At 42.8% G+C, this 23,920-nt stretch overlaps 1 protein-coding gene across 3 annotated transcripts in view; it reads left to right on the forward strand.

The window, feature by feature from the left end:
• PINX1 (PIN2 (TERF1) interacting telomerase inhibitor 1) overlaps nucleotides 1–23,920 on the forward strand; it is a 68,652-nt gene that overhangs the window by 4,474 nt on the left and 40,258 nt on the right. For 2 of the 3 annotated variants that reach the window (XM_063330694.1, XM_063330695.1), the window contains exons 2-6: nucleotides 707–816; nucleotides 3,176–3,268; nucleotides 3,992–4,070; nucleotides 7,704–7,796; nucleotides 10,494–10,570. In XM_063330694.1, the coding sequence (XP_063186764.1) occupies nucleotides 707–816; nucleotides 3,176–3,268; nucleotides 3,992–4,070; nucleotides 7,704–7,796; nucleotides 10,494–10,570 (452 nt within the window). Of the gene's footprint in view, nucleotides 1–244; nucleotides 339–706; nucleotides 817–3,175; nucleotides 3,269–3,991; nucleotides 4,071–7,703; nucleotides 7,797–10,493; nucleotides 10,571–23,920 lie in introns of those variants that run through there. The other variant, XM_063330692.1, reaches the window with a different exon arrangement.

Here is a 23,920-nt window from a genome sequence, read left to right on the forward strand (position 1 = left end):
TTCTCGTTTGAGTCTCTTAACACCTGCAATAATTTCCGGTGACTTTTCAGTTTCCGAATAAACCATTTTGTGGCGAATCCAAAAGCTGAAATCCCACTGGTTTTATGTTCTGTAATTCAGTTTCTCTGGTCATTTATGTTTGATTTTTGATTTGGCTTTTGTTATGAAGGCAAATATTAAAACTTCTATGTTATGGTTAAAAGGAAGACTGGCCAGTGGATATTGTCCAGAACTGGGAAAACCAACACTGAAGTCTCATCCCTTGTAGATTTCGTTTTGAAGCCAGATGTAAAGCGAAGTTGGAATAAATATGGAATTTAGGCCTCTACACCTAAATGGTAATCCTTAAAGCCTTCCCTGAATTGCAGCCCATCCTTAGGGACGACAGCTTCCATTGCAATTTTACTTTGGCATTCTTCACTTTAATAAGTAACATTTTCACTGGTCTTTTTTTCCTGATCTAGTGGGAGGTGTCCCTGCCCATGGCAGGGGGCTTGGAACTAGATGATCTTTAAGGTCCCTTCCAATCCTAACAATTCTGTGATTCTATAATATAAGATTTAGTAAATTAAATTCCCAAAGCGTGTTTAGTCTGGCATAAGTTCTGGGATTTTTGCAATGAAGATCTTTTCTTGAATTGATATAATACTGAGAACACTGTGGAAATGTAAATAGAGCCTGTTTGAATTTTTCCTTCCTGCTCCAGCCCGTAGAAGGCAGAAGTGGTCTGTGGATCCACGGAATAGCGCTTGGAGTAAAGATGACTCTAAATTTGGCCAGAAGATGCTGGAAAAGATGGGCTGGTCCAAAGGAAAGGTACGATCTAAAGGAGAGTTGTCTAGCTGAAGGGTAGAAGACTGCTGGGGGCACTCTTCATGTCAGTTTTTAAAACCACCACGTTCTTTCTATTTGATTTATTCTCTTAAACACGCAGAGAATTTGAGCGATGTTAGATTTTTACAGTTTGTTACAAAGGTACTCGTTTGCTTGTGTTTGTCCTGCTTTCCAGTTTCATTCCTCTCTCTTTGAGGAGGTAACGTCCCCAAGGGAGAGCAGGAATTGGCACATGAAATCAGGTGATGGTAAAAGGCTTTAAGTTGCCGTTATACCCTTGGTTCTCTCCCTGGCTTTTGATACTGTTTAAAGCAACTCCAGGACCTGCTTTAATCTTTCACCTGTTTTTAAAGATTACTTCTGTCTGTTCCTTGAATGGCCAAAATGCAGCGTTATGTGAGCTGTATTTCTTCCCAGCTCCAGCCTGTACCCGTGGGATGAGGTAACTGGTTCCTTGCACTAAGAATAATCTCTAGGTCAGTGCAGACAGCTGCAGACTTCTCAGCTGCCCCTTAAAAGCAGTTTAACTTCCACAAAGGTGTCTCAGCAAAGCTGAGATTTGGGCCTGCATGTCAGCGTGTTTAATGGAATGAATGCATATGCGAACCCCCCACAATATTTATTTAATTCTTCTCCTAGATTTCCTCTCCCAGCCTTTTTTTAAGAAGAATAAAATTAGGACTATTCTCACGTCTGTTAATATGTTAAAACTTAGAAAAATAAGCCTGCTCTTGGATTTCTCAGCATAGCTTACTGTTGCCTCGGTTGGCTTGCAGTCAGCACATATAAATCTGTCTTCTGAGTGCCTCTGATTTCGTGACCAAGCAGTGGTACCTGATTCAAAGGCTGCTGAAGTCAGAGAACTGGTATTGGTTTCACTAGGCTCTAGACCAGACTTAAAAGTATGGAGTTGAGTACTGTCTTTTTATGTAAATTGTATGCATATGTGTTTATGTGTGTAAGATTAAAATAGATATGTGAACCACAGTAGAAAAAAACGCTGTTAAATGTTTTGATTGTATTTTAGGCAACTGGCTCCTCTGACTATAGATAACACCTTTGCCATTATGCATACTCCTTCTGTCAGGGTGTGAAAGGAAGGCCTTGTGTTGTTTTCTGTCTGTCACCGCCCCCCACCTTCTTCATGACAATAAATTTCCTACTTGAGCTACCGGACCTTCCTTTACAACAGTTACAGCTGTACGAGAAGGATTTATCTCTTCATTCCACTGCAAACCCAGACAAATAGAACCTTAACTTGATCAAATTAATGGCCAAAAGCCCATCTGTGCAGTGAAATTAAGCTGCTTAACACTAGTCCTGTTATTAGTTGTATTGGAATTGGGTCACGGCAGGATGTGTAGCCAAGTGTCCTGCTTGCTTCCATACTTGTTTTAATTAGCAGAAGTTTCAAGGTAAATTGCCCACCCCACTGACCAAATAAACTCTACTGGATTCGTAATAGCAACAGCCTTTTTCAAATATGCCTCATTGCTTCAAATAGTAGGTATCCACAGAGCTTCTCTCCACTACATACATGTTTACTATAGCCATAGTGAGCTGATAGCTAAGAAGCTGATGATTTATTACTGGTGACCAATTAAGGAAAAAGTGGGTAGATGCTAGGAATAAAGTTTTAAACCAAATGCTTTGTCTTTTTTTTTTTCCCCCAAAGGTACAGGGAGGATGAAAGATAGTTAAGATATTAAGATAGAATATCTTAAGAAAGATAATTCTAGACCTAAAGGTTGCATCCCAGATTTGAATGGTTATGTTTTTGAGGGTAGACGAACCCAATGTTTATTTGCTCCAGTATCTTCATCAGTTTATTAGTGTGTATGAGATGGAAGAAGTTCTTAATGTCCTGCTAGCTCCAGTGTGACCCTTCCCCTCCCGCTTCCCCCCTACATAACTTCATTCTGTGTTGTACGTTCTACGTGGCATCTGTCTCACAGCCGTTATGCAGCTGCCTTCCCAGTCACGGAGGTATTTTTGGTGAGAGGCATGTTCTTTTTATGTAGCGTCTTGTTTTAAAATTGTAAACACTTTGGACTTGCCTAGGAATGTCAGGTGGCTTCCCGATTAATCACCCAACTACTTAATGTTGTTGCTATTTTAGTGTTCATAATACTTTGCTGGAGGCTTAAGTAGTAAATTAAAAAAACTTAATATCTCATGTGTGCTAATGCCTGCGAATGAATTCAGTTACAGACAAGCAAATAAATAGTAAGTTGTGGTTTCTTGCTGTATTTCATTGCAGACTGTCTTACAGTAGAAAAGCTCTAGTTGCTTAGTCACTGCTGTAAAATCCTTAAATTTTTTACCATTAAATCTTCCTTAGGGTCTTGGGGCTCAGGAACAAGGAAATACAGAACATATCAAGGTTCAGGTGAAAAACAACACGCTGGGGTTAGGAGCAACCATCAATTACAAGGTGAGCACGAGACCCAGGTAAGGAAATGTCTCCCATTTCAGCTAAAGCACAGTCTTTGTAGTGAGACGTTAGTGAAATCCGTCGTCCCTTCTGGTGGCAGCATGTACCTGTGTGAACCTCTCTGCAGAAACTCTTGACCTGGCGTTTAGTTCTGCTTTGTTGGGTGTTTTAGGAGTAAGTATCTGCTTGGAAAGGTTACAGTGAATTCTGGGAGCAGCCTCTTCTAAACTAGGATATTTTTTTTTTGGCTTCCAAGCAAATCTCTGAAATACTTGCTTTCTCCTTCTGCCTTCTGTCCCTTTTCCTAATACAGTCACCTTTCTGACTGGAGTTCAGGTACACAGGCAGAGCAGGACATGGTCCTAAAGGCGCTTGTCTCATAACCAACATCTTTAAGTTTGTTGCTGGAAAAAATCACACTAGTGTTTCCTGCCTACTTTTGAAAACATCTTGCGCAGACAGGAGACACGCAGAGCCAAGAGCAGCTCATTATTGTTTAAGGACTTGCAAACACAACCCTTATCTTTTCTGCATTTTGGAGTGACTGTAGCGAGCTGTTAGCGTTGCCACCTGTGGAGCTTCTGAGGGTCCCTCCCACCAACAAGGATTGAGTATATACAATTAAGTTACTTCTTAGAGTGCAGAGTCTTAATATCCATTTTAGCAAAACTTCTGTTTGTTCTGAAGACTTTCGCCTTATATTCACGTGGGTGATATTTACAGGACAACTGGATTGCTCATCAGGATGACTTCAACCAGCTTCTGGCTGAACTGAATGATTGCCATGGACAGGGTGAAACAGGTAGGTTCATGCTTTGCTCAATCAGATGCTGGAAGCTTAGCAGAGTTTCCATTCTTTGTCTTTAAAGGCTAGCTGAGGCCCAATCCTCTGGGCTGCTAATAGTCTCCTTGCTGAGGTTGACGACTCGCCTTTCTTCCCCTTCTCCCCCAAAATCAGTGGGAGCCGAAGGACGTGTTGGCATCCGTGACCGTGCTCAAGTTTGTTTGATCTTGGTGGATTGGTTTTTTTCTCAGTCAGGCCTCTATTAAAGGTTTTTTCTTGGGGAAAGTAGATATAAAATTTTGAACTTGTTTGTTTTATCCAGGACCACGACATGGGGGACCTTTTGCTGGGATGTACTACAGCAGCATTTATTTCTTTATGAAGCAACCAGAGCCGATGTGAAGGCTCACAACACAGTCACTCATCACTGCAATGCGTTTGCCTTCCTTTTACTAATGAACTGTCACACCTGGCTTCCATGCTCTGGTGGTTTCTTAAATACCTACTTTTCCTGTCCTTAGAGAGCTGCTTCTTAGCTTTTGACTCGGAGTTATGCATCTCTGTTTTGAGTGTGGTGTAATGTGATTTTTGTAGAGCACACAAGTGGGGAAACTGCACAGCTTTCCCAAAAGGGCTATTTATAAATAAGTCCCTTAATTTTGAAAAGCTTTGTACAGTTTGACCTTGATTTGTAAAAATGAAGGTATGCAAAACGGGTGGGTGTGACCTTACAGATAGAATTGTACGTGTCAAATGGTTTTTCATCTCGTCTTTAGTTAGACTCAAGTTTAAACTCTGATCTTATATCTAAGATATAACAACTCTGTGGAGTGCTGTTAAACCAAGGGCTCTGTTTGGACACAGCAGCCTGTCCATGTGCTGCTCACGGTAGAATCGCCAGATTAGTGAATTTAGCAACTATTCATTCATTCATTCTTAACATTTGAGCGCAGAAGGTTTTCTAGGAGAGGAAAGGTAGAAAGAGGAGGAAAATTGTTTAGGAAGAAAGATCAAACTTGCCTTCTAATGTTAGAATACTAGAATTAAAATTCTGAACCTGATGCAATTTTTTTTTTTAATTCCTATTTAAGTTATCCTTGTGCATTGGAGCCCTAATCATGGTTTGAGGCCGCACGATGCTAGGTGCTGTTGTTAAAGTCCTCAAGAGGTAGAATAGCATATCGTAGGGAAATTCCAAAAGTTCCTTTCTACCTTTATAACTAAATCCTGCCCAAGTTCCAACTTGAGCCATGGGAAGATCAGTTAGGTGTAACTGGTGGGAAACCTGCAAGCTGATGAGCAGAGAGCTGAAACGACTTGCCCAAGGACACAGTGAGTCAGCACAGAGGCAGGCTCGTTGAGCAAGGCTGTCTTGTTCCTAAATCTGCGCAGTATTCCCGGGGTCATCTGCGCTAATGCAAAGTGGCCCCTGAAAAACTTATTTCTCCTTATTTTTCTCCATTATGTTTCCTTGACCTTTTTAGGAGCTGGGACAAGAGTTTTCAATCGCTGAGGACAAATTTTGGGTGCGCATTGAAAATTCCCGGTCAGAATCGTGTTTGGTGATTTGCGGACTGCAAGCATTGCTCTGAAACTTGTTTTTTTGGCAATTGTTTAAGCTGGCAAAGCTCATCCAGCTAACTCTGCCTGCAGCTGTGCTACAGGATCAAATGTTACGTTACTGGCCATCGTCCAGTTTCAAATTGCATTAAAAGTCAGCTGAAAAACTTCATTGTTCTTAAATAACTGGTGTAGTTGCCAGAGTTGGATTGCAATTAGAGATCGGGAAGGAAGGGCCCCATGGTGGTTAGTATGCCAGCATTCAAATACCCTTGATGTACATCGTTTTAGCTTTCTTTTCTTTTTTTTTTTTCTAGCTGAGCACCTAGTGAAGAGTTTTGATTCCTGGCTCTCTTTCTGGGATACTAAGTGATGGTGATTGTCCCTTTGCCGTTCATAAAATGGGGCAACGATGTGCTGGTCGTGTCTGTAATATGCTTTGGAATAGTCATCTGTATCAGATTCGCGGTAGAAATGACACATGGCTTTATTGCTATGACTAAATTGCTTTAAAAAGGACATTGCTATTCCTGCAGTGCTCGCTCAGTTTGTCAGAGGATTTACCGGTCGCTAGAAGACACAGGGATGTACCTGCCTGTCCAGTGCAAGTGCCAGCACGTTTCTGCAGTGAAATTCCTCCTTGAAGGCACAAGGCGGTGCTGCTGCCCCTTTCGCTGTCGGAATGAAGTGGAGAGGAGGAAGCCCTGTGGCAATCCTTTGTGTAACGTTCCCTTCGCTACAAGTGGATGGGAGAGCAGGCTCAAAGTGCCTCATCCCTGGATATTTTAGTTGTGATGCTTACTTTCCCCATAGACCCTTTTTATTGAGGGTTTTCAAGTTGATGCAAACTTTCTAAAATTGGGTTTGCTGGTCCTTCCTCTTCTCCTTAGGGCTTAGAGTATTGATGGAAGAGTAGATCTCAGAGTGCTTTCTGGTAGTCACCTCTCCCACTGCGGGCTGCCGATTTCATTTTTAGGTCAATGACTCTATCATCAAGTGCCACTACCTATCAAACAGTGACGTGCTTTAATTCCAGTGTCAGAAAAGCTTGGTCTGCAGAGCTTTCAGGGGTGGGAGCATATGAAAAAGGTGACTCAACTTGGCCCTGAGGGTATGGGTTGATTTCCTTACCCATCCCGGTTGCCACTGGGAGGAAAAAAACCAACTCAGTGGAGTAGCCTTTTCCAGAGTTACAGTACAGAGAATCCTGTGGTGTCTATTTCTTTTCAGGACAGGATAATAAAGTAATTAACCAGACAGGAGGTTACCTCCTCCTGAGAGTTTTTTGTAAATTAACAGGTTCTGTGGATGCAAAGAGTATGTCTGTACCTGTAAAATAACCTGCCGCGGCACAGGAACTTGATATCTCTACTGCTAGCTAGACTAATCCTTCACATGGTTTTGACCTGCACAAGCTAACGTTCTCCCAAACAACTCCTGAGTGAATCTGGGACTCCAGAGACCATTCCCAGTGGCCAGTTTACATGCAGCCCCTCTTCTGGAAGCGAGGAAAATTAAATAATATGGATGTGGCAATTTCTTCTAACTGGCCTCAGGGACAGAAAAACTCTGCCGCCGTTTAATTTCCTTACATAGATGTATCAGACTATGTCCAGTTAGTGGCACTTCGTGTAGTGTTAGAAGTGGAAAGCCTGTGTGATGGGGTTTTTTTTTTCCCCTTTTTCTCTCTACCCAGTCGGGCTCAGTATTTTTGTACTATTTCGTACGTCTTTCTCAGACTCTGGCATTGGAGATGTTTTGTAGCAAACAGCACGATAAACCCTGACTTTTCTTGCCGTAGAAATGGTGTTAAATTAGACTTTGCCTTTGACCTGGAGTACCTGTATCTGCCATTTCAAATTGCATTGGACTGGAAATGGGGAGGGAAGGAGATGTGGCCAAAAAAATCAAGCAGTAACATGTCTCGGACAGAACTTACCATGCTTCCTTCAGTAATATATTGTGATAAGTTGTTGAGACTTGGTTTTGAGAGAGAAAGTTAAATACACTGATGTTTGAATTTGGTGGTTAGAGTGCCTCTAATAGGGTTGGAACCTGTTTGTTTGTTGTTTTTTATTTTTATTTTTTTAGAGTCATCAGTCAATAATCAGAAGAAGACATTCAGTCTTGAGGAAAAATCCAAATCTTCCAAGAAACGTGTCCATTATATGAAGTTTGCAAAAGGTAAGAGGCGTTTTGTTGTTTCATAAGCTCTAGCCAAGATTAGAGGGGAAAAAAAAACCACGTGTCAAGGTGATCTGTTGCCTTCTAGGGTCTAAATTTGGCAAATAAAATCTTGGTTTAGAAATACCCCTGCAGCAACTTATTTAAAGCTACAATATGCTGTTCCTCTTTATTTTGGACAATTTTGGATGGCTTCAGGCTGATATTGTTGAATAAAGCAATTTGTATCTGAAGGAACCATCAGCTGAGTAAAGGAACTGAATATTCTGAGTGATCTGTGCGTGGGCAGGGGCTGGGAGGGGGAGGAGGAGGCAAAGGTGATAACAGAGTTGCTTGGGCATCTGCACTGCACTATCCCCTGCAATCTCCAATAACCCCTGCTAAGGGATCATGTGGATAAGATCAGCGATCAGATTAAACCTGAACGCAGGAAGAGGAAAGGCCTCTTACATCTATCAGGTGGTTTATTGGATAAATCAGGACAGCGGTTGGTGGCCACAAAAACTATATCAAGAACTCATGGAGTTTAGTAATTTCTTTCTTGAAGTGATGACTTTATTTCAGCAATCCCTTGTTTTGGCTTTTGACCATTGTTGAATCCCTTGCTCTGTTTCTCTGTTGGTTGCGTTCCCCTTGCACACACTCGTGTGTGTATATATGTTTTTCAATGTATGGATAGGATCAGTCTCCAGAAATGGCTAATTTATTGTACTTAAAGCTCTGTGTAATATTTTCTGATAACAAATGCCTCTGCTAAAACAGAAGCAACTGATGTCCGAATAGAGGCCAGATTTTGATACTGGGGTTTGGATTTTTTGATTAAATAATTCAGCCTAGAAGTCAAACGTGTTAACGTGACCCTGCCACTTTACAACACTAAACAATTAAATTGGTTCAGGGCTTGCAAGTACAGAGGCCGTGGCCTGTTTGAGGTAGTAGCAAAGAGGATTTGTTTTGATTTGGATTTAACCTTTTACTAAATATAGCAAAAAAAACCCTGTCTTTTGAGCATGTAAAATATAGGCTTTCGTATTAACAATATCCCTTATTTGTTTGGCTGCAGTGTTTCTGTAAGGTAGGCCCCTGTTTGATTGTACCCTCCGTGGTCTAAAACAGGGAAATTGTCCTTTTTCAGGGAAAGAGGAAAAGTTATTTGAGAAAGGCTGATGTTGTTGTGGCCCTTGTTGTTCAAGTCCGATCCTGCTTCCTTTTAGACTAAACAAGACGAGCTCACACAAAAGCGGGAGAAGGGAGCAGCAAGGACACAAAATGCGGCTTCCGTTTCTGGTGCTGTTTTGTGGCCTCGCTGCTGGAGGTACATAAGCACCACACACAACCTCAGCAGCCACGCTTGGAGCTGGGAAATACACACCGATGTGAGATTAAGGCAGTGGTTCCAATTGCTTTTCTAGCAGCCGTTCCACCGTGATGCTGCAAAAGGTTTGGATTGGCAGCAAAGTTGGTTTTCTGTTAGAGAATGCAAAAAGAGCGGAGAGAAGGCATGGAAAGAAAGCACAGGGCCAGGGGAGGAGCAGCAGGGTTGTAAGTGTTGTGTCCCAAGCCTTAGCCAAGATAAAGCTGAAAACAGCCACCAGTCTCGTCCAGCTTGCTTGGGTAAAGACATGTAGAGGCTGCCCAGTGAGACACCAGGAGGTTGGGTCACCCTTTCTCCTCTAGGTTGATGTGTCTGTTTACCCTCTTAAGGATCCTGAGAAGAAAAAACAGGTGGAGTAGTCAGATTTATTTCGTTTTTTGTCCACTACAAGTGCTTAGTTTCACTTTGAGGTCAGCAATTTTGGAATCAGAAAATCAAGCGGAGTAAGACCCCAGCCGACTCCTGATAAGTTGGCCTACCAGTGTTAATTTGGTTTCTCTAACTTTTGCTGACTTTTTTTTTTTTTAAAGAATTTTCTGAGGCAAGCTGTGGACAGCTCAATATAAAGGCTTCTGCACTGTGGAATTGGCTAAACTTTTGCTGGCGTCTCAGAATATCACATCGCACCTTTTTGCGTCCCCCTCCCTGCTCCGTGTCTGATATCAGCCACGCGAGAGTCAGAGGGGAATGATGGTCCTGCTGGAACCCGGAGAAATCTTTTGCTTCACCCTTGAAATTGTTTTGAGTTGGAATAATCCGGTGTGTTGTGGAGATGGAGGTTCTGCTTTTCAGAAGCAATTTCATGAATCAAAGAAAAGTCCCCACTGAGTACAAATGGGTATTTTTTTTTTTTTTCCACTGTTTGGAGGAGCTCTAGGTCCCGAACTCTGTCAGAGATGGCAAATTCTCATGAGAATCTCAAGATGTGCAGCTTCTCCTTGAACTTCTCTTGTGTGTAGGAGGTTACAAGTCTTCTTTCCCTTTAGCGTAGTGCAGCCTGCTTCCCTCATCTTGCTATGACAATTGCAGCGTCAGGAGAGGGAAAACAGGCTGTTATTAAATATTTCCCTGTGGGCATCCACCAGCAGGCCGCGGTTGTCTCCTCACCAGCCTTTCCCTCTACGCACACACATTTCCTCCTGTACGTGAGCGTCACAGTCAGCTTTCGTTTAGTGTCTTTAACATTCTCCTCCTGATTTTTTTTTTCGCCTCCAAAACCAATTTCTCTACCTCTGTGGGTCACAGTTTGTGTTATCAAAATGTACCTGTCATCACCAGATGTGAAGGTTGTGGGTTTTTTTTCCTCCCCTTACCCCTTTCAGGTAAGGATCTCTCTTCGCGCAGTGAAGATGACCTGTCCTGCATATTTGGCAAGCGACAGAAGAGTATGAAGACACAGGTAAACAAGAGGCTTCACCTTTCTCTTGTTTCCTTGCATATTATTCCTTATAACAAAACCATATTTAAGTATCTTTCTGCTAATGGGATTACCATACGCCCGTCGAGAGCAAGGGGTGGTGTTCTGCCTGTGAAGTTCCTGTTGTTTCTGTGTGAAGGCTGCAGGTGGAGCGCTGTGCTCTGAACCGTTAGGCAATAAGAGTGGATTTAATACATATTTAATACACATTATTATGATGTAACTTCTTTGGAATTAGGAAACGTCAGTATTTTAATTTTACACTTCTTACATCACAAAGTGGATAAATTTTGCTTGATCTGAAAGATCCATAAATATCCAGAATAAAATGTGACATTGAGTAGCAGCTGTCCAATCTCAACAGACTGCCCTTATGTTCACAAGAATTGGGAAGGGCTGAACAGCTGCAAAGCCTTGCTCGTCTCTGAAGAAAGGATTCAAAGATGGCTTGAACACTGATAAATATTTTACGAAAAGATTTTTCCCCAACTTTGTGTAATGAGATCAAGGTTTGTACGAGCATTTATTGCATGTACGTATTCATTAGCATTTTGCGCTTGCAGAGAAGAGTCCTGCTATATCACTACATAAAACAACAAACTTATACTACGTAATGACTAATGCGTCCAGAAGAATTCTTTGGAAAAGATAACATGTGGAAAGCACAAATGAATACGTTGCAAAATTGCCCTTGTTGGTTCAGAGGTCTCTGAAGTCTCTTGTAGTGAGAGGGGAAGATGGGGCCTGAAATTGAATAGTAATTTCTGAAATTCCCTGGCACTTGAAAATCGCTCTGTAACTTCACTGTAGGCCACTGTGAACTTTGGGAGGAGAGGAAAAGGGGGAAGAACGTGCTAAGAGATCCTGGATAGCAGTGACAGTAGTAACATAAGGTTTGTAGCTGCGTAAATACTAGGCGGAATTACAAGGGAGCTTGTAAAGAACAAATAGTGATCCACTGGGGATTCTTCACTGGAAAAAACTCTTACTATAAAATAAAGAATACTTCAGAGGGATGTCTTGAATTGAGCGGTTTAAAGGACTTGGTCTTGCCATTATTCCATATAGTGTTATAATTTCAGTGAATGTGCTGTAGGTCTTAAAGTTATTGGTAGGACAGAGAAAAATGTCAAGTCTGTTTTCTGAGTTCTCTAAACTACGAAAATGCAGTTAATTAAACTGGGAGGTTAGATGAAATTTAAACAAATTAAGAACTGTCCTGTCTTGTCCGCCACCGTGAAAAACAGTACGAACCTTTGTTACAAGTCCCACGTTTTGGCTTGAAAGGTAAGAGCTCGGGAGGAGGCCGTCAGCCACAGCAGAACCCATCTCACCATTTATTACTTATTACTGTCTTGTAATAAGCATTTGGGGGGCTTCAAGTCCGTGAGAGGTCTCAAATGCTGTAGGTAAGCTTGCACCATCGGAGCCCCTTGATTAGCACTTCTCATCACCTAAATGTGTCATGGATCTACGTCTTAGCTCCCTTGCTGTCAGATCAATACGAAGCAAGACAAACTGGGATTTAATGCAAATCAACAGTGCTACGGTTAAGGGAGTAGATTTTGCCCACCCATGAGTTGTCCCAAACAGTTCATCTTGTTTTCTCTGCGTGTCCTGCATCTTTTGAAAGTAAAAATAAGTTTGGAAAGTGCTGTTGTTGCTTCTGGGACTTAATCCTGGAGAGCATTTGTTCTTTTGTTGATAGACACTGCAGATAACGTGCGTTTATGGCTGCTGGTGAAGGGTATGTAAGTTTGTGCACGCTTTTGCTAATTCCTTGACTGATGCGGTGGTTGGCTGTTGGCTACTCTGCAAATTTCCTTTTCCCCCTCACCGAACGCTGAGCTAATGGTTCAAGGTTCTGGCAAAAAGTCACGGGCTGTTCCCTGTTATGCACCCAGATTTCCACATGCAAATACAGGCAGGAGGTAATGTAATTTGGAGCTGCATTGTCGTCTTCTGGCCACCGTCTGCTGCTAAGCAGCCATGGGGACAGAAAGCCAGAGGCAGCACAATTGCTTCCCCCACCCCCCCGCTCCTTTTCTTCATGGATCAGAGATCTGTGGAGTTTGCACAGAACAAAAATGCATTGCTCAGGCCCTCCAGCTCTGAGCAATTTCATTTCATTGCACCCATGAACTCTCATGATCCCTTTCCATCATGTTCCAGAGCCTGGTCCTTAAGGTGGCATGAATGGAACCGCCCCGTGAGGAATTGCAGTACTGTTCTCTGTGTGTGTTCGCATTCAGTTTTGAAATCCCTAGGCTCTGGGCATTTCCCTGACGTGGCAGAGAGCGTGCTGCAGGGGCAGGAAAGTGCTGTCATTCTACTGGAAGTGAGTTGTTCATATCTGTACCCACGTAGAGATAACGTAGGAAGAGTCCTGGTGTCCATCAGAGCCCTGGGGTATGCCTTCAGGCAGGCTGTGGTAGGCTCCAGTCCCTTTTAATTGCAGCTCCTGCTCCCTACGACTGTTAGTAACAGTTGAACAGGGACAGCAGCGTACAAAGTGGATGAGGACAGCTTCCATCACTGTGCCATAGGTGCCAGAACCGCTGCTCTCAATCTGATTGCAGGTTCCCAGCTGTATTTGCAACTGAGATGATGCAAGGAAGTACCTGAAATGTATTGATCCTGTAGCTTTCAGTCCTATCCTTAAAGCTCTTTCCGAGGTATTAGATTCCTTCCCTTTTTTTCAGAGGTGCAGTCTGAGAAGCGTTCGGTACAGATTTGACTTGGACTGAATGACCTGTCCTCAGCTCGTAGTAGAGTTGTGGTTTTTTGACAAAGACGTTCAGCATAATTCTGTTTCTCGTAGTTCTAGTTGTTTCAGTCCAGGATCAAAACCATCTTGGGTATAACTTCAGGGAAAGATGCAGGAACTGCTTTTCATTGAATCACAGAATTACTGGGATTGGAGGAGATCTCTGGAGGTCTCCAGATCAACCGCCCTGCTCCAAGCAGGGTCAGCTATGGCAAGTTGCTTGGGACGTTGCCCAGCTGAGTTTTGACTGTCTCCCTCCAGTTTAAGTCTGTGACAAAATTCAGTGGATGGGTGGAAGAAATCGCTTAAGGAGCAGAAGATGGGAACATTTTGGAATAACATAACACGCTGTAAACAGAGTCAGTTGGGTGATCATTTGTAGTTCTGTAGGCATCAGAGACACAGTAGAAGTTACGGAAACGTTTACGTATGTATGCCATTGATGGGATTATGGCCAGGTTTTTCATCTGAGCGAGTTGCGGAGCTTCTCTTATTCCTAAGAGCTGTTGTACCCACGGCCTTTGAGATTTTCGATTTCTGCAAATGGCCTAACGTGCAGTAGATCCTGGCAGTGGTATTACATTGGTGCTCATCGGCACTGTCGTACTAGGTCTGGCTGGTTGGCTGGTGTTACACCAAACTGTTCTTAAAGATTAGGAAAAGGGAGAAAAAAAGCAAAACCCAGGAAACTCCATCTGTGCTTATGGTCAAGTAGTGGAAAGGCTCAAGGCTGAGTGACGTGGTCTCTAGACCAGCAAGATAATCCTGGCTCTTCTGAAGGGCTTGTCAGAAATATGTCACCTCTGAACTGCTGCTGGGATAAATGGTGTCTCAACAAATCAGATAGGTCACAGGCACCCCGTTCCAATTAGTCATGGTCAGTCTTTTTTAGTATGGTCATTAGCAATAATTTTATGATCTTAACATGTGGAGTCGTCTTTGGCAGAAGATGTTTTGTGCTAGCTTAATCTGAGCGGCTTTAACTGTGGAGCTGATCTCAGACTCACTTTTAAACGGTCTCGGTAGCCTGGGACTTATCTGGCTAATGCGTCTTTTCTCTTGTTTCACGCTGACACTACTGCAGTAAGTGAGGATGTTGAAATTTGGGTTATCTACCTTATCAAAGGAAAAGGGAGTTGGCCAGAGGATTGTAAAGATTGCGAAAGAGTGGAATGGCAAAGGATATGGAAGGAAATGCTGTTTGCCCCTAAGGGTCGAAAGGAGTTTCTCTAGAAGTAATAAGACCAAGATAGTTTAAGCCATTGTTTTGGTGGTTCTGGGGTGCGTGTTACCAATCTTAGGCACCTGCAACCTTTAATTCTCCTGAACGTTAAACATAACGGTACTGGGTTTTTTTTAATTATTATTATTTTTGATAAATCGTGTGTCCAACTAAAACCTCCTTAATAAACTACACAGGGACCTTTGTTTAAAAAAAAAAAAAGAATTAAAAAAAAAAAAAAGACGGGGGGAAGAAAACAATGGCTGGGCTTCAGAGTGGACCTAAATTGAAAACGTCTGCAGTTTTTTCCCATGGAGAGTAAGTGATCGAAAATATTGAATTGTAATTATGATGCTCTCTGGAGACCTACAGTGGGGACCTGTTTTGCAGGGTGAGATCTGCCAGACTTTTTTTGCCCCAACTTTCCCTCTGATTTTCTCACTTGCTTAGAAACACTGGGAGCTGGGGAGACAGAAAAACAAATTCCATTAGTTCCTATCTGGTTGAACTTCCTGGAACCCCCACTATTTTTTTTTTTTTTGCTTCTCAGAGTTTCCTTCCTCCATCCAGCTGTGTTTCCTGATGAAGCCTTATCACTGGAGAAAATGCTCCTGAGTGAGACTGAGGATTTGGGAATGAGTTACAGACAGTCCCAACTTGGTTGCTGAACAACATGATTCTGGCACTGATTTCGCTTTGGGGGCTGGGGGAGTAGCTCTCTGATTTGCTGGCGCGTTTGTAATAACTCTGTTTGAGATGCGTAGAAAACGGCATGTTTTGCATCCATCTCACTTCTGTGTCTCAGGCCATTTGATGAGTAATCTGCTTCCTCCGAATTTTTGTAATTTGGATGTGAACCTGCGTAAGTTCCCTTAAAACCACCTAATCCAAGTAGCCCGAAAGTCTCGAGTTCGTGGTGATTTCTTCCGTGTTAGTCATTAGAAATGTAGCTATCCACCCTGTTGCTTTTTCACTTTTTTTTTTTTTTTTAAATCAGGAAATTGTCTTCTGACACATTTTGCAGAACTTCCTCAACTGACTTACATTTCCCAGCACTTATCAGAAAAGCATGTTGGCTAATCTTAAGGGACATAACTGAAAATCCATTAAAGTCTGGCTCTGCCATGGGCTCACTGAAGTTGTGGGTAAAGTGATATAATTCCCTTCACCTCAACTTTCTCTCTGCAAAATACCAGTCATGGTATTGATGTTTGTGGGGTTTCACAGTTGTGACTTTTAGGCAAGTTGCGAGTTCATTCTGGGTTTCTTTTACCCCTGACAGAAGTCTCTGTTGCAGAGGTAGTGTATAAATTAGTTTTTGCTTCCTTTTTTCAGCACTGTCGGGGAACAAAAAACTACAGAAGAGGAAAAAGTAGTTAATAATTAACTTAGGTTTTTCACTGTTCTGCTTTGGAGGCCGCAACTAGCATGAGATATTTGGGACTGAGGGGCAGAGCAGAAAAAGGACATCAAAAACCTGGAGAGAGTCCAAAAGGATTTAGTAAAATGGGCGACAGGGTTAGAGGGCATGTCCTAGAAGGAGAGAGTGGAGGAACTGGATACGTTCATCTCAGAGAAGAGGCAGAAAAAGATGACCTCTCTGCCTATAAATATCTGGGGGTCAGGGGGAGGGAGGAGCAGAGGAAGGGAAGGGATAGCAATCAGGGTAGGCAAAAGCCAAGAATGGTACTGGGGGTGAGAACTTCAATTAGAGAAAGGAAGACACAGGCTTACTCTTCGGCAGGCTTCCTCACAGTGATGTCAGCGAGGCAGTGGAAGAGTCTCCTAAGGGAAATCCCAGCTCCTTAGTAAGTGACGCCAAGAAAAAAAAGTTAATTTTAACACTTTTAGACCCGTTGAAACGGGTAAAGGTGAATTGGTTTAAGTAAAACATCTCCCAACAAGGTGTTCTGTGAGTGGCTCCAGAACTGAAGCTTGGTTTCCTGTGGTTGTCCCTGGATTCCGTGGGACTACAGGAGACGAGGTCATGCTGAAATCCCTCTCCGTGTACATGCTCATCTCTTGGCCACCTCTGTCCAGCTGCCCATTTTCATGAAATATTTTAAAATCTTAGTATCTTTGAAATCGCTAAGCTTCAGCTAGGTTGGATTAAAAAGCTGTTGGAGAGAAAGGAGTGCATGATGTACACAAATGTCTGGGCAGAATGATTATGGAAACTTTGCTTCCTTAAGAAATCAGAGTGAAAATGTAATTGCTGTCAGCGTGTTCCGGAGGAAGACAGTAGGAAAACACTGAGATAGCGTCTTTAACATATTTCCCTCTTTTTTTTATTATACATTTATTGTCAGAGAGAATAATTGCACTTTTAGAGGCACTGAGAACCTTGTGCCTGGATATTAACTACAGAGTTTGTCGGATTTGGGGTTAAAATTTAGAGCTGTGCGGCGCTCATTGCTATATATGACTTGACCATTTCAGCACAGAATTCCGTAATGGGTGCTTTGGCACTGGGAAGAGTGAACATTGTGTTTGACCAAGAATCAAGGCAAATGAAAACATAGGTAAGAAAAGGTGGGATTTAATCCCACCCGACTTCATTGGTGGAAGATCTAGACGTCTTCTCTGGACTCCCTTCATAGTGATGAGGTGCAGGTGCCCAAACAGATGCATTCCCTGTCTCCAAAGATGGTAAAGATTTATGAAGCCAATCCTTTCCTAGAGATATTTGCCTCTTCACTCATCGTAGAGGACATCTAACGGCGAGGTGCATCCTATCCAAGAAGTTATATTCGGAATGTATTCTGTTTCAGTGCAAAAGCTGCCTGTGTTCTTGGAAGCTCAACCCTCTTGACCCATTCAGTTCTTGTGAAGGCTGCATTTTTTAATGCTGGTAAGTGGGAAGAGGCTGGTGACCCAGCGGCGGAGTCTGCAAGACAGCATAGCGGTGCTTTTAGGCTTTTGGTATCCACAGGAACCTGCTTCTGATTAGAAAGGTTTCCATCAGCCTCTAGTTCACTGCTCCTTTGCCCAGCGTGGCTTACTCACTGCGGATTTTTAGACTCGTGGTCTAGGAGGTGGTCACACTCAGCTCACGGTGGCTTAGTCCTCCTTGACCTCGATGGCAGCTCGCCGTGTTCTGCAGCATCACTGGTAGAGAATAGCATTAGGTTTGTGCGTTCATCTGTTTTGTTTTCTTTTTCTGACCATCTGAGTGAAATGCATTAGAGTTGCCATTAGCAAGGGCCAATGGACTTTTTTTTACTACATCTCTAATACTGTAGTTACTCCTTTGGCCTTTCCAGTTTTCACTGCAGCGTACCATGGGCATTAAGAGCCACAAGGATCACTTTCTAAAAAAAACAAGAGGGGAAACAAAAAGCCCTAAAACCAGATTCTGTCAGCAGTTAGCAGTACAAGGCCTTTGCCCACGCTTGAGGGACAACCAGGACAGGTTGGTGACACAAAGTCACAAGGAGGACAGTGTGACAATACAGCTGAAGGGCTGAATGCATCTTCAGTGTACACGAGTGGTACAGGTAGAGCAAACTGGCAGCACAGACTGGTGTAAAATGGGTCTAAAACTCTGTTGCTTTGAGCTGGTAACTTGTAACACCGTGTGTAGCAAGTCAGAAAAAAGATGAATTAGGCTCAAGGTGTTAATGTGGGCCATATTTTTAATACTTTTCCATGAAGACGAGATTGTTCCAGGAGCACCGGTAAAAATTACTTTACCCAGCATGATGTCCTGGTAGTGCTTTTGATAAAAGGAGGAAGAGCAAAGTATTGATGTTTTGTTGCCTATTCTATAAGCACCTTGTTAATCAACTGAGGATAAATTATTGCTGTTCAGGCATCAGCAGAGAGGGAGAGGAGGAGACATCTCCCAGTCTGGAAGAAAAGATGCTTTTTTCTTTTCTCTTCATTGGAGAAGAGTCTTGCCTCCAGCGTTAGTTCCTTGGGGGGGTTGTTAGGAAGAGAAACAAAACTGGGGGGAGCTCTTTTGATTTATCTTCTCTCCTTCCCTTTTGGTCACTTCGATAGGCTTAAAGAGCCGAGTTGGCTTTAATGCGTTACCATTAGAGACCGTGCATTAGCTGGAATAAACCATCATGCCTCAGAGTGAAAAATATCCCTTGATTGGCTAATTAATCAGTCAAAGGGGAATGACATGGCCCTCGGCTTGAGGGACTCTGCTGCACAGGTAAACAGGTCATTGATAAATGGTTTACCCACAAATTCATATATCAAGAAAACTTAGTCATTTTTTAACTATACTTTGTGTGAAAGCTGCGCTGCATTTTTTTTGGAGGCGTGTTTTTGCTGCCCTTGCTTTTTTGCATTGTGGGAGTTTTTTAGGTGGTGAACGTTTTCAAGTGGAAAAGCCCAAACAGAATTTTGTTACAATTGTCAGTCTTCTGTTTTCTGAATTACAAAAAAAAAAAAAAAAAAAAAGGCTCTTAGATTTAAAGAATTGTGGGGGGCAGAAATCACTGTCATGTGTTGAGATTGAGTGGGTCTCTAATCAGAACAGCTGATAGCTTTTTGTCATTTAAATATACTGAGACTTTTCAGCGGGTCTTATCTTGTCCTCGGGCACTGCGTGAGCACAGCTGACATCCATAAATGAGTCTCATGAAATAATTGGAGAAAATGTATGAAGTAAGATGCAGGGCTGTGTTGGTAAGAGACTTCATCTTACCCGATTCAGTTAGTACTGGCTTTTGGCATCTGTGTGCTGAATTTTGGCATCTGTATAACATCCTGAAAAGATGGTTCCCCAGTGGAATTCTTCACTGATGGTTTAAAAAAATAAAATAAAAAAAAAAGAGGGAGGGAGCAAATCCAGCTCTAAATGAAATTGCATAAAAATGTGATCCAGAACCGCTCTTAAACATGGGGTGTGTAAAGAAGGGTTAAAGCAGTGTAACCATGTAAGGAACCATGAAACAGTAATGTTCGGCATAGCTGCTTAACACAAAACGAATCCTAATTGTGCTTTTTTCAGTTTTTTCGTCTTTAACTGCGTGTATACTGTGAGAAAGTATCACGTCGGTACCGAAGAATATGGGCTTGGGTACTAGAAAATGAAGTTAACCTTATCTTTGTCATGTGTAATCCCTTCCTCCCAAACAGCCCTCGTCATAGGCCTGCGCTTTTATAGGACAGCTTTGTTTTGTTTTTCCTTTTAAAAATATTTGTGTGATCAAAGGGCTTTCTTCAAAAAAAAAAAATTAAAAAAAAAATAAAATTCCAGTGCAGTAGTTCAAAACAAGGAAAAGTACATTTTTTTTTTTGATCCTATCATAACAGGATTTGTATATGGAAGTGTGAACTAAGCAGGTGGCTTCCTGTTGATTTTAAAGCCAGGTGGGCAAGTTCTTGACAACGAGTTGATCTTGCAGGCTGCTACCTGCCCTGCTTTCCCTGGTGCAAGAGGATGCTGCGCGCTCTTTCCTTCAGCTGGTGTAGCACAGAGCCACGGTGACGGTCCTTTGCACAAAGGAGCTTATTATTCCTCTGGGTACAAGGAGTAGGGGTAGTGTGAGATGGGACTGGTGACTCGTGGGAATAATACTGCTGTGGGAATGAGAGGAAAGCACAGGAAGGACACGGAGGTGTTGGAGCGGGGCCAGAGGAGGCCCCGGAGATGCTGGGAGGGCTGGAGCCCCTCTGCTGGGAGGACAGGCTGAGAGAGCTGGGGGGGTTCAGCCTGGAGAAGAGAAGGCTCCGCGGAGACCTTCCAGCCCCTGCCAGTCCCTCAAGGGGCTCCAGGAAAGCTGGGGAGGGACTCTGGAGCAGGGAGGGGAGCCATGGGACGAGGGGGAAGGGTTTTAAACTGCAAGAGGGGAGATTTAGATTAGATATCAGGAAGAAATGTTTCACAATGAGGGCGGTGAGCCCCTGGCCCAGGTTGCCCAGAGAAGCTGTGGCTGCCCCATCTCTGGAGGGGTTCAAGGCCAGGTTGGAAGGGGCTTGGAGCAACCTGGGCTGGTGGGAGGTGTCCCTGCCCAGGGCAGGGGTTTGGAGCTAGATGATCTTCAAGGTCCCTTCCAACCCAAACCATTCTGTGATTCTATGAAAATAGCATGGGTTCTTGCTCAGAAATCAGTGAATAGTTCACATTTTATTTTATTACTATATTATTATATTATATTATTATCCAGCGGCTGCCGGATCCACTCAGATAGCCTGCAGAAGGACTGGATGTTCATAGCACAGTCTTATTTTTGCTGACTTCAGTTATTTAAGGGTGTCTAACCTTTCTCCAAGGGTGTCTTCTCATTTTTGGCTCATCAAAGCGATTATGAAATTGCTAGTTGGTTCAGATGGGTTAAGCAAACCAGAAGTTGGAGCAAAATAAATGATTCAGCCTGAGAAAGTGCATAAAATCAAAGCAACGAGCTTTTCCACTTCCAATCCAGTATTTTGACTTCTCTACTGAATTGTTCTTTCTTCAGCTGGGAGTATTTGCTTTTTTTTCCTCTCCAGTCAGGAGAAGTATCCAGTGCTGGAGTGTGACTTAATAGTAAACTTCCCCATCAGGGTAACCTTGAGCATGTAAGAGGTATTCCGTCCTCTCTCGGACCTCACTTCAGCTGCCTGACATGTTTGAAAAGTTTGGCAATTGGAAGTTAATTTGGGCTTATTTGAGTTTTCTCAAAGTAGTAAGACAAGGTCAAGAAATCCATTGTCTGTGTTTTTCCTACATCTACAGCTTCACTGTGCAAACTGTCATCGTTCCCAGTGTGTTTCCTTTGAATAGTTGTGTTCTTGCCATATGTATATATAGGCAAATGTGACCTGCTGACTAATGGCGCTAATTTGAGCATCTGCTAACAACTACATGCATCCCTCCATTAAGAAAAGAAGATAATGATGGAGAAGATGATCATACAGTGGGATAGTAGGTACCTTCCGTGCTCTGTTTGCTTTAGCATCATCTTTAAAATGGGAAGTCAGTTCCCATTGTCTTGATGATGATGGCATGCTCTTCTCCGTCACAGAATGCTGTTGGCGAAGGACCTCAGATTTTGGTGTTAAGGCTGGATAATCATAGAATCATAGAATGGTTTGGGTTAGAAGGGACCTTAAAGATTATCTAGTTCCAACCCCCCTGCCCTGGGCAGGGACACCTCCCACCAGCCCAGGTTGCTCCAAGCCCCGGCCAACCTGTCCTTGAACCCCTCCAGGGATGGGGCAGCCACAGCTTCTCTGGGCAACCTGGGCCAGGGGCTCACACCCTCAGAATAAAGAATTTCTTCCTAATATCTAATCTAAATCTCCCCTCTTTTAGTTTAAGACCCTTCCCCCTCTTCCCTTCCCTGCTCCAGAGTCCCTCCCCAGCTTTCCTGGAGCCCCTTGAGGGACTGGCAGGGGCTGGAAGGTCTCCGCGGAGCCTTCTCTTCTCCAGGCTGAACCCCCCCAGCTCTCTCAGCCTGTCTTCACAGCAGAGGGGCTCCAGCCCTCAGAGCATCTTTGTGGCCCTCCGCTGCTCTCCAATTTTGATTGCCAAGCCAGATCATCTGTGTTGAGAGAGCAAGGAAGCAAGGGTCTAACGGCTGAAGTCATCAACAGAAAAGGGAGCTCAACCAAATTTAAGTTTTGCTGAGTTGAAAAGCGTTTGGGTACCATACTGTACAGATTCTGAAGTTTCCATACATGTAACATAGAATGATTTAGGATGGAAGGGTCCTTAAAAATCATCTAGTCCAACCCCCTAACAGTGTCTCTGAATTCTTCCCTGCACTGGATTAAGGGATGTGACGTCTGGCTGTTGTGCGTAGTTTGTTCTTTCTCTCCTTAGGGAAAAAATGGTTGTACATTCAAGTGTTTTGATTTGGCAGACTCTCAGTAATACGAACCCAGTGGGTATTAGTGAAGACAAGTTGAAGTGTGCTCTGGCTTTGGAGCAGAAGATAATGCTGTTTATGATAATTAGTTTCTGTGGAAGTTTGTTGCACGGTCTCCGATGGACCTCCAGAAGGTTCTGCAGAGATGAGTTTTAACCTGCCGGTAGAAAATGCTCGTGTCCCTCAGGATCCAGGTTCACCAAGGCTGGTTTGGTGAGCAGCTCTCACCTCAGCTGATGTTAAGCACTAATACTGTGTTGCATGGTCCTCACGCTGAACTTTGTGTCCTACAAAACGTCCCACCAAAAGGACAAGACCAGGGTTGATTTTACCAGGGACAGCAGAGGGGACAGAGAGTGAGAAATGTGACCATCCATAGGGTTGAAGAGTTCTAATCGTTTAGTTCTGTCTTATTATTTCTGTTTTGCTGGGGTTTGTGTTATGTCTGCTCTATTCTCGCCATGAGCTGATTTCTTCTGAGCCCTGGGACGTGTTGTTGACAGCAGCAGAATCGAACCCAGCTCAGGCTAACTAGATCCTATGTCACCTGTGTCACAGGTTGTTTTTTTAACAAATGAAGAGAAGATCAAAAATATTGTCTGCCCTAAAATCCTGTTTTCCAGAATATTGAAGAATTTAAATGTCACTCAGTACTTCAATACTTGAAAGAAAATTATTTATTCTCAATACTTCTTTGCAAAGAAATTTCTGTAAGCTTGGGAGTAGAAGAAAGTTACTGTAGTACAGAGAGTTAGTCAAAGGCTAATGCTAATTAGGAAATGCTTTCTAGTTCACAGAAAATACGATCAATTTTTTTTAGAAAAATTCTAAAAATAATGATTTTCATTTCAGATAGTCAACTTGGATGTTTTGCAATGAATATTTGCAGTTGGAGAAATAGGAATTGCTGTAAACGTCTTGTTGTGGTCAAGTGCAAGCTTGCAGGTGCTTTTTTATTATTATTCATTAGACCACTGTATCTCATAATGGAGTAAAAATCTTAGATGAGAAAAGAAATAATCCCATTTTAGGTATTCATTATTTCGGGTAACCCTTTGTCTATATATATTTGATGTTTCGTTGATATAAATATGGTTCATATATTTTTTCAGAGGAAAAGGGGAACAGTGTAAGTAATTAAGCAGGAGGGGGTTTTTTTTTGATCTTTTTCACCTCTCATCTACTCTTTTAACTTTTAGCTGTATTCAAAAAGCACCTTAGTCTGTACCAGCCACTCCAAGGTGCCTGGCACGCTGCCTAGGTTTAGCCGTTATTCAGTAAAATAACTGTAAAGTCCTCTGGATAGCAGTAGATGTGGAATTTCTCTGCAGCTACTGATGTATTAAGACACTAAGACATTTGGTATGAAGAGTGTCATAGCAAGCAGCAGAGACAACTTCTTGAATTCTGTTTTGATTCATCTCATATCGGGGGCTCCGTACTCTTATGCCACTGCTGTCACATTCGAGCACAAGCTATTGCCTCCAGCGATTCTCAAATTATCTTCAAGCTTCAAATCCTTATTTACTTGC

The sequence above is a fragment of the Chroicocephalus ridibundus genome, chromosome 3, assembly GCF_963924245.1.
Source record: "Chroicocephalus ridibundus chromosome 3, bChrRid1.1, whole genome shotgun sequence".
NCBI lineage: Eukaryota > Metazoa > Chordata > Aves > Charadriiformes > Laridae > Chroicocephalus > Chroicocephalus ridibundus.